General features: G+C 47.2%; 1 protein-coding gene across 4 annotated transcripts in view; it reads left to right on the top strand.

The window, feature by feature from the left end:
• The window catches only part of DIS3L2 (DIS3 like 3'-5' exoribonuclease 2), a 356855-nt gene that overhangs the window by 307912 nt on the left and 31769 nt on the right, over window positions 1–17174 (top strand). For all 4 annotated transcript variants that reach the window (XR_011467266.1, XM_005906404.2, XM_070385152.1 and 1 more), the window contains one exon: window positions 1841–1920. Coding sequence is in view for 3 of the 4 variants with exons in the window: in XM_005906404.2 (XP_005906466.2) it covers window positions 1841–1920 (80 nt within the window). In the remaining variant the exon portion in view is untranslated. The remainder of the gene's footprint in view (window positions 1–1840; window positions 1921–17174) is intronic.

Below are 17174 nucleotides of genomic sequence, written 5' to 3'. Positions count from 1 at the left end.
TCTGTTTTACTGAACGAGGGCTGGGAAGATCCAAGCGGTGCTCTGTGGGGAAAACATGCCTTTGACTTGAAGTTCCTGGCTCTATGCTGGTGAAGCAGGGCTTGTTTCTGCTTTTGTATTTTCATCTGGGTCAGTGAGAGGACAGGCCATTCCTACAAGCTCATGTCCCTCTAAGGAAGAGGAAAGGCATCCAGAATCTAATGATGCACATCAGTAGTTGTGTCAGCAGCTTTCAGTAAAAAAAGAAAAAAAAAGGTATAATAATGTATCCTCCTAACGTGCAGTTAATTTTAGTTAAAAAGTTCCCTGGTGATTTTTTAAAATTTAATTGAACTATTTTGGCCACACTGTGTGGCTTGCAGGATCTTAGATTGAACCCCAGACCATCACAGTAAAATCACCAAGTCCTAACCACTGGACCTCTAGGGAATTCCCTCCCTAGTGATGTTTAAACCCAGGAAATTTGTAAATCTGATAACTAGCTCTGCATTTGGAAATGTTAGAGCTGCCCTAACCGTCCGGGCCCCAGCAGGACAGACACATCTCACAAAGCTCCGGCTTCTCAGCCACACCTGAGCACTCCTCTCAGAATCCGGAAAGAAACCAAGACATCATCACCAGAATCCTTGTTCCTGATCTTCCCTAATCAGGAAAAAGCTAAGGAGCGCCTCCAAGTCAACATGGCCAAAATCAGACGTTGGACTGTCTGCCCGTCCCCGCTTTCAGTCCTCCAGCTCAGCAGTGGAACCACCACCTGCCTGGTTGTTTACATCAAAAATCTGAACCATCCTCAACTTCCTGTTTTCTGTCCTCACATTCTCCAGCACTGAATCCATCAGCATATTCTGTCCATTCTGTTCCTGAACCTTTACTGGAGATCTCACATTGTCCGTTTCTCTCCATCTCGCCCACGTGCCGTCTGGTCCCAGCCCCATCACCACTCACCCCCACTGCTCAGTCGCCTGCCACAGGGTCTCCTACTTCTGCTCTCCCTGCTGCGTTCTTTTCTCTAATAGACAAAGGTCTTTTCTGTAATAGACAAAGAGATCCTGCTAAAACATAACTTTGGTCGTGTCATCTACCCCTTTCTTAAAACATGTCAGAGGCTTCCCTTTGCTAGTAAGGTAAAGGTCAGAAATTCCAACATGGCTGAGAAGGCCCTGCATACCCTGCCCTGGCCTTCCTCTCTAGCATCATTGCCCAATATATGCCCCCCACTCCCAATCCATCCTTCAGCTCCTGCAAGTCTTGCACCCAGGGCTCTGCCAATGAGGGCCCTCTTCTCTCCCCTCCATCCTTCCCACTGTCTAGGTAACCCTGTCTTTGCACTTTCCCAGTCTAGGTCAGGTTATTTACCCCTATAGAAACAAAGGAAGTTTTTTTTTTTCCTTCTTCAGAGAACCTATTTAAAGTTTCATATATATATATATATATATATATATATATATATATATATAATATATGTATATAAATGTTTTTTCCATTCATCAGCACAATTATGTGATGGATGTCTGTCTCCTACTAAACCATAGGATCCTCTCTGCTACTCTTCTCTGCTCTTTCCCCATTAGCTCACTCAGGGTCTATCACCAAGTAGGGGCCTTAATAAAAGTTGGTTGCTCACCGAATGGAGAACTTGAGTCCTGGTGACAGTTCTTGACACCCGTGTCCCTATAAGGTGCAGGCTCTTCCCGGGGCGGGCAGGCCAGGTTCTCCACAACACATCCTCTTGAGGGAAAGTGATTTTGCTTGTTTTCTTGTTGTTTTTCATTTCAGCTGTCAGAATGAACAGAGCACACTGCCTAAAACGTACTCGTTTTTCTCTTCTCTCCTTATGCAGCTAAAGCTGGCTTTCACTCTGGACCACGAGACTGGGTTGCCTCAAGGATGTCATGTCTACGAGTACCGAGACAGCAACAAGTAAGCCACTCTGTGGGAAAGTTTGTCGCCTGACCCTGTCCTGTGGAGGTAGCACCCCTGGGCTTCCGTGTACGCGGCCTCCCTGACTAAGAGATTCTCAGGGAGGCAGTCACACTTTTTGTGACTGTACTAGAAAAGAGCTGGCACAGAAGTATTTCTCCTGTAAAATCTCTTTTGCCCTTCTGTATAGGGTGTGAAAATACTTGTGTCAGAACAGATGTAATGTATTAGAAGTATTGGGTTGGCTGAAAGATTAGTGCAGGGCTTACAGGAAGACCCAAACGAGGTTTGTAGCCAACCCAATATATTCCAAAGCGAACCTTCCTTTCCAGGCTCCAGCTCTTCTTGACCCCACACCCCTACTTCATCTCTAATCATGTGCTTGCTTACTGGGTTCACTGTGTGCCTTTTGTTGTAGTTCAGTCTGACTATACTGTTTATAGGAGTTTGTTGCGATAGTCCGCCTGCCTTGTGAATTTGTTTTCAATTTTTTAAAATAACTTTTAATGGAATATAGTTGATTTACAATGTTGTGTTAGTTTCTGCTGTCCAACAAAGTGAATCAGTTTTCCATATACATACATCCACTCTTTTTTTAGATTCTTTTCCCATATAGGTCATGACGGAGTAATGAGCGGAGTTCCCTGTGCTATATAGTACTTTCTTGTCTATTTTATATATAGTAGTGTGGGTATGTCAATCCCAATCTCCCAATGTATCCCTCCTCCTTACCTTGGGAATTTTAGAGATGGGCCATTCATGGGTACCTACTGAGGTTTAAGTTTGTGACCTTGTTCAAAGATGGCTCCTGGCATAGTTTTATACACTTCTTTTCTTCATCACAGACTGCCTCCTTGACTGCGTGTGTTTGTCTGTGGGACAGTGAAAGTGGTGATGAGTGAGGTGAGGGGTGTGCCCTGAAGAAGACAATGAGTGTGATGAATGGCGAAGGCAGCTACCATTGAGCACCTACTGTGTGTATCACGGACGAGGGATCAGTCAGTTCAGTTTCGTCACTCAGTTGTGTCCGACTCTTTGCGACTCCATGGACTGCAGCACGCCAGGCTTCACTGTCCATCACCAACTCCCAGAGTTTACTCAAACTCATGTCCATTGAGTCGGTGATGCCGTCCAACCATCTCATCCTCTGTCATCCCCTTCTCCTCCTGCCCTCAATCTTTCCCAGCACCAGAGTCTTTTCCAGTGAGTCAGCTCTTTGCATCAGGTGGCCAAAGTAGTGGAGTTTCAGCTTCAATATCAGTCCTTCCAATGAACAGCCAGGACTGATCTCCTTTAGGATGGACTGGTTGGATCTCTTTGCAGTCCAAGGGACTCTCAAGAGTCTTATCCAACACCACAGTTCAAAAGCATCAATTCTTCGATGCTCAGCTTTCTTTATAGTCCAATTCTCACATCCATACATGACTACTAGAAAAACCATAGCTGTGACTAAACGGACTAGTCGAGGGATAGTACTGTAATTAAGTGTTATCCCACTTAATTCTCATGATAACCTGAAGAATTTTCTTCTATTACTATTGTATTTGCAGAAACTGAGGTCTAGGGAATGTAAGTAACTTGTTTAAGGTCACTTGCCACAGCTGAGTGAGGCAGAGTCAACATTATCACATTAACTCTGGGAAGAAAATAGATGAAAGACAACCGATGTCCCAAGGTGCTACTCAGTGATGACAAGAACCCAAACCGGTTAGTTTTGGGTCAAATAGGCACATGCCAATGGAACCTTCTAGAAGAAAACTTGCATCTTCCTCAAGAACTCTTGCTCTGTTATTGGTGGCAGATGGGTTACTGAGTGCCTTCAAGACCAAATCTCCATTCAGATTACTTTCAAAGTGTTACTCGTCTTTGTAATTTATCCTTAGGCGAATGCTATCCTAAGCTATCTTGTACCCGCAATTCCCACCAAATCAGTCATTCAGGAAAGTTGACCAAGCATCCTTTAACACCATCACTCTTATTGGATGGCTCTGTTTCTGGAAAACAGTTGCAGGATTTCTAGGCCATTGTGTGAGAAGGCAGCCATTCACATGACAGATTGTGGCCCCAGAAACACAATGGTGTCAGGTTCATGGCCTGACTCTCTGCTCTTTGGAAATAAGGTTGGCAGAGTTTCTGTTCAGTGGGAGAAGGGCAGTAGCTTGAAGTCCGTGTCTGAGCAGTTCAGAGGTCTGGTGACAACAACTTACATTGGCCTAATCCCCAATTCTGATAACTAGCATGTTATCAGACAAAGCAATGTAGGAGAGAATGTAGGAGTTGTGAGTATTGATAAGCTTTGACTGAAGACCTGTAAGAGAAAGCCTTTGTGTAGGAAACTGGGTAGGAGCCATGATCTCAGGAAGTGTGACAGATGCCTCGGTGGCCCCCTCTGCAGTTTTCTCTTGCTCCTCTTAGAGGCAGACTTGGGGTTCATTCTCAACCTGTGGACAAGTTTTCTAGCCTCCCTGAGCCTCAAGTTTTTTTTATCTCTTAAGAGCAATGGGATTAATGATACTTTTCTGATATGATTGTCTTGGGGATTCAATGGGGTGACATTGTAGCCCGCCTAGCACATAGAATGCCTGCAGTGTTGATGGCCTCTCCTTCCCAAACAGAAAAATCATCTCGTGACTTCCCTTCTGTTTTCCCAGTGCCAGCAGGGCTGCCTCCGTGAGCTACGGCTGCAGCTTGCAGAGTACTGACTGGGGCAGAAGCTGGTGCACATGCCTCTTGCAGGCCTCAGCCGTGAGCACTCTGTCTGAAGGCAGACTAGACTCCTCTCCCCACTGTGACCTTGAAGTCAAGTGTGGAGAACCCCCTGAGCTTGGCTGAGACATTCTCCTCTCTCCCCTGGCTCTGCCCTGTCTGTGTTTCTCTGTTCACTTTCAGGGACAATTCCTCGACTGCCTGAATCTCAACAGTGGTGTTTAGGAAGTGAGATTTCAGCCCAGCCCCTAAGGGACTCATTTTGTCTCAGCCAAAAAAATGAAGGCAACAGCAGCAGAGAAATAAGGTTCTATGTATAAAAGAAACTAGTGAATATTGTTGTTGTTGTTTCAGTCCATCAGTCTCGCCCGACTCTTTTTGTGACCCCGTGGACTGTAGCCTACCAGGCTCCTCTGTCCGTGGGATTTCCCAGGCAAGAATAGTGGAGTGGGTAGCCATTCCCTCCTCTAAGGGATCTTACCGACCCAAGTATCAAATTCAGGTCTCCTGCATTGCAGGCAGATTCTTTACTGCTAAGCCACCAGGGGGAAGCCCCAGCTGAATATTAGTTGGGTACAATTAATTATTAAAACTCCTACTTTTATCTGGGTATTCCCTGCAATATAATTTGCAATCATTTTAGTATTTATCACTGCCAAATGCAATCCGTAAGCACTGAGTAATGCAATCTGAGTAAGTACTGAGGCTCTCAGTTCTCCCCAGTGGTCTTTCCCATCAGATGGAATAGCTTTGAAAATAGGCACTCTGCTTTTCTGCTCCCTGGGCTCTTGTATCCACGTCCTTTCCTAGAACATCTTAGTAGCCCCAATCCATGATTCCACATCATGCCATTCTCCTTCTCCATGAAGAAGTTCCTTTTGGCCTCCAGGCTCCAGGGAAAACAGACCCTCAGACTTGTCCAATATCCAGTAGGACTTCAACTCTGGAGGGCACAATTCTCAGGTAAATATTCTTTTTTTTTTTTAAGTTTTCCTTTTCAATATTCGTTTTATCTGGCCACACCAGGTCTTAGTTGCAGCATGTGGGATCTTCAGTGGTGGCATGTGGGATCTAGTTCCCTGACCAAGGATTGAACTTGCATTGGGAGCATGGAGTCTTAGCCACTGGACCACCAGGGAAGCCCCCAGATAAACATTCTTAAAGCTCTGAGATCATTAGGGGAAAGAAGCTGCCCTCTTGTGCCTCAGGTTAGATTAGTAAAGCCTTCTCCTCCAATTATTCTGCCAGCCTCCCGAGGCTGTTCAAATCTGCATCTAAGGGGTGTGAGGCCTCTGTCTCCCCACTGCCCTTCACAGCCCATACACCTGTAGACCACCTTCTTTTTCTCTGTTACAGAAACTTCACCTGCCTTTAGTATGAAATCCAGTGAAGCCAGAGCTGATTCAGTCATGTTCCTCAAACTGGGTTTTGGAGATCTCTTCCTAGAGCAAGGAACAGGCCTCAAAGGGTGAACAAGTGATTGATGAGAATTCAGTTCAACATTTAGTAAGCCCCTACTCCAGGCAGTATATGTGTGTGTGAGGCGCTACGGAAACAAAGATAAATCAAGCCTGGCCCATGACTTCAAAGCGGTTGTTGCTTAATCGCTAAGTCATTTCCAACACTTTTGCAACCCTATGGACTGCAGCCTGTCAGGTTCCTCTGTCCATGGGATTTCCCAGGCAAGAATACTGGAGTGGGTTGCTATTTCCTTCCCCACAGGATCTTCCTGACCCAGGGATTGAACCCACATCTGTTACATCACCTGCGTTGGCAGGCAGGTTCTCTACCACTAGCACCGCCTGGAAAGTCCACTGCTCTGCTGATAGCTGTTTATAGTCTGCTTTTTGAAACTCCATTCTGATTTGAGTGTTTAGTTTTTTATTTTTAATTTTTAGGTGTTATATTTGGAGCTTTTTAAAAATCAGCCAATTTTTTTTTTCCTGTTCTTTTTGTGTGTCCTAGTTTTTCACTATTTCTATTCTTTCATCTCTTCTAGTTATTTTGATTATACTTATTTTATAACCCCTTTCTGATTCTTCACTTATTTCTACTTCTAAGAGTACCTGTTCTCCCAAATGTGGTCGCTGAGGATTTGGCTTTAGGGTGGTTCATTTCCTCACATGGTTTGTTCTGTTTTTTCAGATCATCTTAAGTGGGGATTGTGTTCTCTGCGAGAGCCCCATATGTTCCTGGGTTGTGCCTGTGTCTTTTGCTGCTTTGGCGTTTATTCTTCTGGGACCCCAAGAGTTCCATAGGTCTTGCCAGTTTGACATTAACCTCTTGGTTTAGGATTCCCAGAAGTTGGGTGGTGTGCATTCAGCCTCCACACCCACAGGCGGTCCAGGCTTGCTTGGGATCCCCACCCCAGAAAGGAGCGCCTCCCCTCTGCTTCACCTACAGATGTTCCTCTGGGCTGCTCAAGAGGGCTTCCTGATCCCTGTTCGAAGACCAGCAGCCCTTCCTGGGTCCTGGCTTTCTGCGGGCCTCTCAGTTCCAGCTTCCAGCCAGATGGTCTCCCTTCTATGGGCATTAAAACCTTCGCTCCTATAACTGTATCAGGGTATCATACTCCCAGCTCCCCTTTGCTCTGGTAATGATTACTGCTTTGACTTAGTTTCCTCTTCATTTCAAGCAACTGGCCATTTTCCCTTCTTTCTTTCATGCTCAGTCGTACACTTCAGTCAGTTCGGTCGCTCAGTCATGTCCAACTCTTTGAGATCCCATGGACTGCAGCACGCCAGGCCTCCCTGTCCATCACCAACTCCCAGAGCTTGTTCAAACTCATGTCCATCGAGTCAGTGATGCCATCCAACCATCTCATCCTCTGTCATCCCCTTCTCCTCCAGTCATACACTTAGATGATTCTTTTGGAGTATCTCGTCCATCTTTTCCATGCGTTTGTGTTGGGAAAGAGGTCTACCTCAGTTCAGTCTTGTCAGAAACCGTAAGTAGAAATAAACTTTGTAAAATGTGACCCATTCATTCAACAAGCATACAGAGAGTTTCTGCGGGACACCAGTACAGAACTAGTCATTGAGGCTAGAGAGCTGAATGAACACTCATGTGATCCTGAGGGGCTAGTGGGAGGGACTGGGTACCACCAGCTCTGTGATGGGATGCCTACCCACTCCAGCAAACCCATCTTCCAGCCCTGCCTGACACCTCAAGCCTGCCATGTCCATGGTGTCTCTGGGTGATGGGGCCACGCCCTGCTTCTAGAACACAGCTCTTTCCCACCACCCCTTACGCCCATCTGGGTAACTTCTACTTCTCCTTTCACCCTCAGCGAAGCGTCACTTCTTCGGGGAAGCCATTCCAACCCCTGACAGCCATCATGAAAGGCTGAATCACAAGTGCCATCTGAGTGGTCCTGTGCCCCTCCTGCCTGGCTCTGCTCCAGCCTTCAGTGCACTCCAGGTGCTGGTTGGCTTGTCTGCTGCCTCCTCCTGGGCTGAGTCCTTTTAAGGTCGAGGCCTTGATTGGTTTGTTTCAGCACCCCTAGAGCCTAGCCCAGGACCTGGCACATACTGCTTGACGAAGGGATTGGGGGACCTAATTGAATCCTTTTAGAGAAGCAACCTGGCTCCTGAGAAGTCAAATCTCTTTCCAGCCTTTGTCTTTTCTTTCTTTCTTTCTTTTTTTTTTTTTTTGTGGGATTATCTTGAGGATTACATTATGTCTGACGTCAGGGAAAACTGTCTCCTTGGATAGTTTATGAATTCTGAAGAACTAACACATAGAAGAAACAGGCTGCAAAAACTTCACTTGACTGTGTAAATATAGAGTAATTATAGTTACTTACATCACTCCGTACCATTTTTTGCCTGATGGGGGGGCATAGTAATCATTATAAAGAGCATTAAATATGCCAAGCATACTTGCAGAAGCTGAGCTGAATTGCAAGGCTGCACTTCACTCATGACCTCTAGAGTTTCTGATCCATGCAGCCTGACTATGGTAGAGGCAACCACCTCCTGAACACCCACAGCACACCTGCCCTGGGCTAGGGGCTGTGACCCCAAACCATCCAAGACAGATCTTAATTTTTATACCTTTACAGATTTTTTAAAAAGTCAACGAGGTTATATTATTTTCACAGTTTTAGCAGATTAAATAAAACAAGGCTGAGAGAAAGGTTAACCTGCCCTGGGTCGCACTATGGTCAAGAGCAGAGCCTGGATTTCACTCTAGTTCTAGCAGATTCCAGAGCTCATTGTGCCCTGTTCCTGTGAAGGAGAGGGGTGGGGAAAGGAGGCCAGGTGGGCAGAGTGTAGCCCACAGGGCCGTCCTCAGGGGCCAGTCTGCCTGGGGACCCCTGCCCTGCCCAGTCACCCCTGGGAACACAGAACCAGAGGGCCAAGACGGGGCCCTGTGTCTGGACGGGGCTTCTGGTGACAGCCACTGCTCACCCCTTGCCCTTTTAATTCACTTCTTCCTCTGCTCAGGACTCGTCCTCATCCCTCACCTAAATAAGCAGATGGAATATTTCCCAGCAGCCCTGACAACTTCAGATGAACACAAACCCTTCTCAGCATTTCCAGGACCTTGGAAATGACACTCTGTGTCTGCACCTCGGACCCGAGGCCAGTTCCTCGGAGCAATGTAACGGGCGGGGGCCGGGGGGAGGGCGGGGCGTGGCCTGCAGACCTCACACTGACACTGCCTGTTTAGAATGAAGAATGCCTTTCTTGTTCCTGGTGAAGCCCTTGTTGAGGAGAAAGGGGAGCTGGAAACCAAAGGTGGAGGGGGGGGTCGGGGGTGGGGGGGCGCGGGTGGTGAGGAGAGGTCTGGGGGGAAGTTGGAGGCAACTGAGCCAGAGAAAGGTGCCAGCAGTGAGCTCACAGGGCAAGCCTGCAGCTGCAGCGTGCGTGTTGGAGTTGGCCACTTGCAGGGCAGGTGTGCACTCACTGCCTCCATCGCAGCCTGGAGTGTCGGCCTGTGGTTCCTGCCTCAGCCTCTGGAGTAAAGATGGTGATGGGCGAGGGCTGTGCTCCTCTGCTGTCACACCGCACAGAGAGATTGGGGCGGGGTGGGGGGCTCCTTTCCCTCCCACCACCCCACTCCGGGCAAGAATGATACCCTGGGTGCCCAGAGACAGTGTTTTGTTGGACCTCAGTCTTCCCTATAGGAAGGAAAGGGGGTATGAACACTCCCGCCTAAGACAAAAGGAAGCCAGGTCCCTAAGAGGTGCCCCGCCCCAGGTCAAGCTGTAAACTGGAGGAGAGCCAGCCAGCCGGCTCTTCTCCCTGGGAATCTGCCTCAGCCACGTGATACACAGCAGGGTGGGGCCTGAACAGCTGCACAGAGTGGGCCCTGGGGCAGGGAGGGCAACCAGGCCTGGGTCAGTGAGGCCGCCTCCCACGTGGCTTATGTTACCTCTGGGTTACTGTCACCTGCTCTCCTACCAAGGCAGTGCAGCCCACAGGTGGCAGGGCAGGGCACCTCTTGCTCAGCTGTGTTGAGTCAGCATCCTTTCCCTACCTCCAGGGAGAGTGGGGGAGGACTGGAGCCTGAGGCCATGCTGTGAAGCACTGAATTCTTCAGCAGAGATTTCCTGGGGCGGCTGGGCCAGGGCGCTCAGCCCCTGATGGAAACCCCCAGCCCTTCGGCTCCTGCTGGCATTCTAAAGGGCAGAAGCAACTAGAGTGAGGAAGCGTGGAAGCCAGCGGCTGTGGGGACATTGCAGTGGACAGCGGCCGGGTGCAGACACAGCCTGTACACTGGCCCATGTCTCAGCGTGTAGTGTGGCTTAATCCCGCTGCACTATTGTCTTCCATAGTCCACACACTGGAAAATAGATTCTTACATAAACTCATTTTTGAACTTTGACATGCACAGAGAAAAGTGCACAAGCCATGTTCATCTGGTTCGTAGAGTATTAAAAAACAAACACACCACGTAGCTATCGCCCGGATCAAGAACTAGAACATTTTCTGCATACCCCTCTGTCCTCCAGAAAGGAATCCACCATCATACCTTCGAACACTGTAGATTAGTTTTGCCAGTTTTGAACTTCATTGCTCAGTTTCTCAGTCGTGTCCGACTCTGCTTATCCCGTGGACTGCAGTGCACCAGGCCTCCTTGTCCTTCACTATCTCTGAGAGTTTGCTCAGATTCACATGCATTGAGTTGCCGACGCCATCCACCTGTATGAATGGAATCATTTGGCATCTTCTCTTCTGCGTCTTTCTTCTTTCACATTTATGTTTGTGAGAATTCATCTTTGTTGCTGCACATGGTTCTAGTTCATTCATTTTCATTACTGTAAGACTTCCTTTGCATAAATACATTGTAATTGATCCAATCTGCATTAATTCAGTCAGCATTTGGGTTGCTTCCAATTTGGTCCCAATTTGTATAAATTATTATGTTTATACATGTCTTTTGGTGCACACATTTCTTTGGAGCATATACCTGGGAGTGAAACTGCTAACTCAAAGGAAATCCCCACTTTGGTGGGTATTATCAAACAATTTTCCCAAGTGGCTGACCAGTGTGACACTCCCACAGCAGCATATGAGATTTCATATATGTATTGGAGCACCTTTTCAAATTTTGTGCCCATTACTCTTCTGGGTTTTCCATTTTTCTTGTTGACTTACCCTTCTCTCTATTCTGGGTATGAGTCCTTTGTTAGTTATCCATGTTGCTAATATCTTCTTCTACTCACTCTCTTTGGTGGTGTTTAAATGAACAGAACTTCTTTATTTCAGTGTAGTTCAGTGTATCAGTTTTTTTCTTTATGGTTAATTCTTCTTATATCCCTTTTAAGAAAACTCTGTAAAAATCATGAAGACATGTTTGTGTTAGAGTTCTCTAAGGAAATCCATAGGACATATATATTTATATTTGCACTTATATTTGTACGTATGTAAAAGAAGATTTGTTATGAGGGATTGGCTCATTTGATTATGTAGCCTGAGAAGTCCCATGACCTGCTGTCTGTAAGCTGGAGATCAGAAAGGCTGGTGGTAGAATTTAGTGGAGTCTGATGGGAGATGGGGAAACAATGTCAGACTTTATTTTGGGGGGCTCCAAAATCACTGCAGATGGTGATTGCAGCCATGAAATTAAAAGACGCTTACTCCTTGGAAGAAAAGTTATGACCAACCTAGATAGCATATTCAAAAGCAGAGACATTACTTTGCCAACAAAGGTCCATCTAGTCAAGGCTATGGTTTTTCCAGTGGTCATGTATGGATGTGAGAGTTGGACTGTGAAGAAAGCTGAGCGCCGAAGAATTGATGCTTTGGAACTGTGGTGTTGGAGAAGACTCTTGAGAGTCCTTTGGACTGCAAGGAGATCCAACCAGTCCATTCTAAAGGAGATCAGTCCTGGGTGTGCATTGGAAGGACTGATGCTAAAGCTGAAACTCCAGTATTTTGGCCACCTCATGAGAAGAGTTGACTCATTGGAAAAGACCCTGATGCTGGGAGGGATTGGGGGCAGGAGGAGTAGGGGACAACAGAGGATGAGATGGCTGGATGGCATCGCCGACTCAATGGACATGAGTTTGAGTGAACTCCGAGAGTTGGTGATGGACAGGGAGGCCTGGCGTGCGATTCATGGGGTCGCAAAGACTTGGACACGACTGAGCGGCTGAACTGAACTGAACTGAACTGAAGGCCTGAGAACCAGGAATGTCAGTGGTAAATCACAGTCTGCAGACAGGAGTAGATGAGATGGTGAGCAGTGAGAGGAACGAACTCACTTTGCACACTTTTGTTCTATTCAGGCCTCCCACACTGGGGAGGGCAATCCACTTTATCCAGTTCTGCTCACAGACAACCAGAAACACACCCTCACAGACACACGTGGAATAATGTTTCATCTGGGCTCTCTGTGGTCTGTCTGGTTGACACATGCAATTAACCATCTAAATGTTCTTATATTATCTTCTAGAAGCTCTATTGTTTTACTTTTTCTATTTTATACCCATAATCTATTCAAAATTGAGTTTTGAATATGGAACAGCAAGTTTCTTTTGTTTCCATATGGGCATCTAATCAACCCAGCAGCATTCCCACTGCTCTCCAGGGTCACCTTCATCAAATGGAGGGTCCCTATCCACACAGGTCTGTGTCTGCACTCTGTTCTGTTCCACTGATCCACAGGTCTCTTCCTGTACCAATACCACACTGTCTTAATCATTGTACCTTTGTTAAAAGTCTCGATATTCAGTAGAGTTAGACTTTCCACCTTGCTCCTCCTCGGTTAAGAGCACTGAGGCTATTCTTGGCCTTTCCGTTGCCATGTAAATTATAGAATCAGATTTTCAGTTGCCACACATATGCACACACACTTGCTGAGATTTATTTTGAGATTGCTTTGGATCTATAAATCAATCTGAAGAAAAAATGAACCCTTTTATGATTGTCTTATTCTCCATGGTATATCCCACTCTTTACTTCAGTTCATTTCAGTTCAGTCATTCAGTCATGTCTGACTCCCCGTGACCCCATGAATCACAGCACGCCAGGCCTCCCTGTCCATCACCAACTTCCGGAGTTCACTCAGACTTACGTCCATCGAGTCAGTGATGCCATCCAGCCATCTCATCTTCTGTCGTCCCCTTTTTTCCTGTTCCCAATCCCTCCCAGCATCAGAGTCTTTTCCAATGAGTCAACTCTTCGCAAGAGGTGGCCAAAGTATTGGAGTTTCAGCTTTAGCATCATTCCTTCCAAAGAACACCCAGGACTGATCTCCTTTAGAATGGACTGGTTGGACCTCCTTGCAGTCCAAAGGACTCTCAAGAGTATTCTCCAGCACCACAGTTCAAAAGCATCAATTCTTCGGCGCTCAGCTTTCTTCACAGTCCAACTCTCACATCCATACATGACCACAGGAAAAACCATAGCCTTGACTAGATGGACCTTTGTTGGCAAAGTAATGTCTCTGCTTTTGAATATGCTATCTAGGTTGGTCATAACTTCCCTTCCAAGGAGTAAGTGTCTTTTAATCTCATGGCTGCAGTCACCATCTGCAGTGATTTTGGAGCCCAAAAAAATAACGTCTGACACTGTTTCCACTGTTTCCCCATCTATTTGCCATGAAATGATGGGACCAGATGCCATGATCTTAGTTTTCTGAATGTTGAGCTTTAAGCCAACTTTTTCACTCTCCTCTTTCACCTTCATCAAGAGGCTTTTTAGTTCCTCTTCACTTTCTGCCATAAGGGTGGTGTCATCTGCATATCTGAGGTTATTAGGTCTTCTTTAATTTTCCTCAGTAATTTTTTATAAACTTTTATACAGTAGTCTTCTTGATTGTCTCTCATTAGATTTATTCCTAGGTATTTAGTATTTGTGATACTATTTAAAATTTAAAATACTATTTAAAATTTATACATGTCCTTTTCTGTTTGTTGCTGAGGTATGAAAAGACAGTTCATTTTTATTGACCCTGTATCCAGTGACCTTGCCAAATTTGTTTATTCAAACCATTCATTTATAGATTCTTTCTGGTTTTTTCTGTGCCCAGTCTTTTTTCTTTCCAGTATCAGACCATTTGTTTCTTTTTCTTGCCTTATGGTGCTCAGTTCAATTCAGTTCAGTCGCTCAGTCGTGTCCGACTCTTTGCAAGCCCATGAATCGCAGCACGCCAGGCCTCCCTGTCCATCACCAACTCCCGGAGTTCACTCAAACTCAAGTGCATCGAGTCGGTGATGCCATCCAGCCATCTCATCCTCTGTCGTCCCCTTCTCCTCCTGCCCCCAATCCCTGCCAGCATCAGGTCTTTTCCAGTGAGTCACCTCTTTGCGTGAGGGGGCCAAATTGCTGCACATGTTTAATAGACATGATGATAGCAGGTGTCCATGTCTTGTTCCTGATCTCAGAGAAAAGAGTTTTTATCACAAACTCACTTTTAAATTACAAAAACTTATGCTAAAATTCCCTTTGGTATACATTTGATTTTACTTTTCCCCAATTCAGGACTACTTTTGAGTTTGAAATGCGGCAGTGGCAGTCTGTATGCCACTGCTGTTGTTCAGTTGCCAAGTCTTGTCCAACTCTTAGGAACCCCATGGATTGCAGCACACCAGGCTTCCTTGTCTTCCACTGTCTCCCAGAGTTTGCTCAAGTTCATGTCCATTGAGTTGGTGATGCTATCTAACCATCTCATCCTCTGTATGCTAGGAGGTAGGCAGACGGGATTTATCACAAGACTGTAACCCTTTATTTTAACCTTGTGAGACACATTCTGCCCTGTCTGTTGTACAGAAGGATCACATGGCTGATAGAGCTGAGCAGGGATTCTAACAGGTGGTGTTGGACCCAAAGCCCAGGCTCTTCTTCTTACCCTGGGACTTTCTGGTAGAATATTGAATGTGTAGCCCTCAAGTTCACAAAATAACCACTTGTCCTAGATCTCCAAGAGAAGAGTTGTTAAGCTCCCTCACAGGCCATCTTTTCCTTTTCCCTCCCCACATCTCCTCCACCCCTGTCGTCTGCACATCCCACTTTCTCTCGTTTCCCTTGTCATGGATGCAAACTGGGGCAGCCACAGTGTCGTGCTGAAAGGAGCCCTCTCTACCTGCCTGTGCCCCTGAAGGGCCATACCTGCAGCCCTCCCCAGCCCCCTGGCTGAGCCACCCACCATGCCAGGTGCAAAGCCTTCCCTGGCCTCTGCTCCCGTGTGACCTTTTGTCTGATGCCAAGGAGGTGTGGGCGGTGAGGACTGAGGGCTTTCCTTCGGGTCAGGCTGCTTGGGTTGCTGGTAGAACTTTGGATCTTTAAGCCACCAGCTGTCCCAGTTTGAGGATTATGACCTGTGCAGACGCACAGAATCTTTATTTGCTGAAATGTGGGAAGAGGAAGGAGGAGTGCAAGGAGACTAGAGACCCAAACCCAAACAGGCCCTGGGGCTGGCAGGGGCTCCCAGGGCCCAGCCTGGCTGAGAATGTCCGTTCCTGTAGCCAGATAACTACCCAAGGATGACCCCAGACAGAGAATTCTAGGCCACCAGGAACTCTTGACACTAAGTACTTTGAAACTCTCAAAGACCTTATAAGAGAGAGTTCCCTTGGCTGACTTTACACAGGGCTACATTAAGCAAACAGCTCTTTTTCCCGTGTTAAATTTCCTTTGTACAACGTCCCCGTTCCCGTTCCACCTCTTTCTGTGACGGGCTGCCCTTCTGTCTACTCTAGGAGCCTCGGGGCTGCAGCCATCCGGTGTGACTTGAAGCTCTTCAGTTGTTTTCTTCCAAATGCCTTTTGAGCATATGGTGACATGACTGAAATAAGCATTTTTGTTTTCTCTGTACCTCTCTCCATCTGCCATATATATACGTTTTTCCAAAATTTCTGGCACAATCTATGTCTCTTCTGCCTCTCGGGGTGTTTGTCCATCCACAGATTCCCATTCTAGAGGAAAGACTGCTCTTTGGCTCCCCACAAGGCTAACCTTTCTAAATTGATGGCTCAGCCAGTTAGTTTTTAAACCCAATGAGGCCTGCCCCTATCCAAGACTTCAAGGAGTTCTAGAAGCTGATAGTGTTCAGGCCCGGCCCCTGCTTGATGAGCAGGCCCACTCCATTCTGGCACGGGCTGCCAGTGTGCCGCACCAGCCTCCAGGACACCTTCAGGTACTTAAGTAGCAAACGCCCCTGCAGTCAACACCCCTCTCAGGGAACTGGAAGCCGGAGCCCAGGCCCAGGCTGCAGGGCCTGCAGTGCTCTGAGGGAGGTTAGCCCAGACAAGAAACGGGCCACGGGACTGTGTGCTGGCTCTGAGCCTGGAGGAGGTGCCCGTGGCTGTCACCTCCTGCAGCTGCCTGGCAGGTAACCAGAACGTGCTTGGCTCTCTCCGCGTTTGGCTGCGCTTTCTGTGGGGAAGTGTTTCTGATCTGTCTTCACTCCCACTCCCCACCTCTCCCCTGGGCCACTGTGGCTTTTTCTTGGTGGATGGGCAGGAAGCCTCCAGAGCCTGAGGGAGTTGCTGTGCTTGATGACAAAGGCCATCAATGGATATAAATCACTGAGATATAAATCACTTTATTTATTGGAGAGGAATTGAACACAGTTTACTCTCCCCTCTGGGCTTCCCTGATAGCTCAGTTGGTAAAGAATCAACCTGCAATCCAAGAGGCCCCGGTTCGATTCCTGGGTTGGGAAGATCCCCTGGAGAAGGGAAAGGCTACCCACTCCAGTATTCTAACCTGGAGAATTCCATGGACTCTGTAGTCCATGGGGTCGCAAAGAGGTGGACATGCCTGAGCGACTTTCACTTTCACTCTCCCCTCTGAGCATACTTCTCCAGTGGCGGACACCCAAGTGGACAAGGGCCTCACAGAGTGACCAGACCAAGTTCCCAGCCCATGCCCACTGAGTCAGGTAAAAAGCACATGGCCAACTTATGCAGTTACTCTGAAAACCCAACCCAGCAAAGCCTAGCTGAGATGCAAGACACACAGCACTCTGCTGACCACAAGCTGCCCGGGCCAGCCCCATGTGACCCCATGACCCAGGGACATGCTGGGGACTGCAGGCTCCAGGTCGGCATGGCAGAGGGCGTTTCCTGAGGTTGAGGACCTCCCTGTCATCAC

Source organism: Bos mutus, chromosome 2 (genome assembly GCF_027580195.1).
Source record: "Bos mutus isolate GX-2022 chromosome 2, NWIPB_WYAK_1.1, whole genome shotgun sequence".
NCBI lineage: Eukaryota > Metazoa > Chordata > Mammalia > Artiodactyla > Bovidae > Bos > Bos mutus.
The sequence above is the reverse complement of the archived record's forward strand: the minus strand, read 5'-3'. Positions and strand labels throughout refer to the sequence as shown.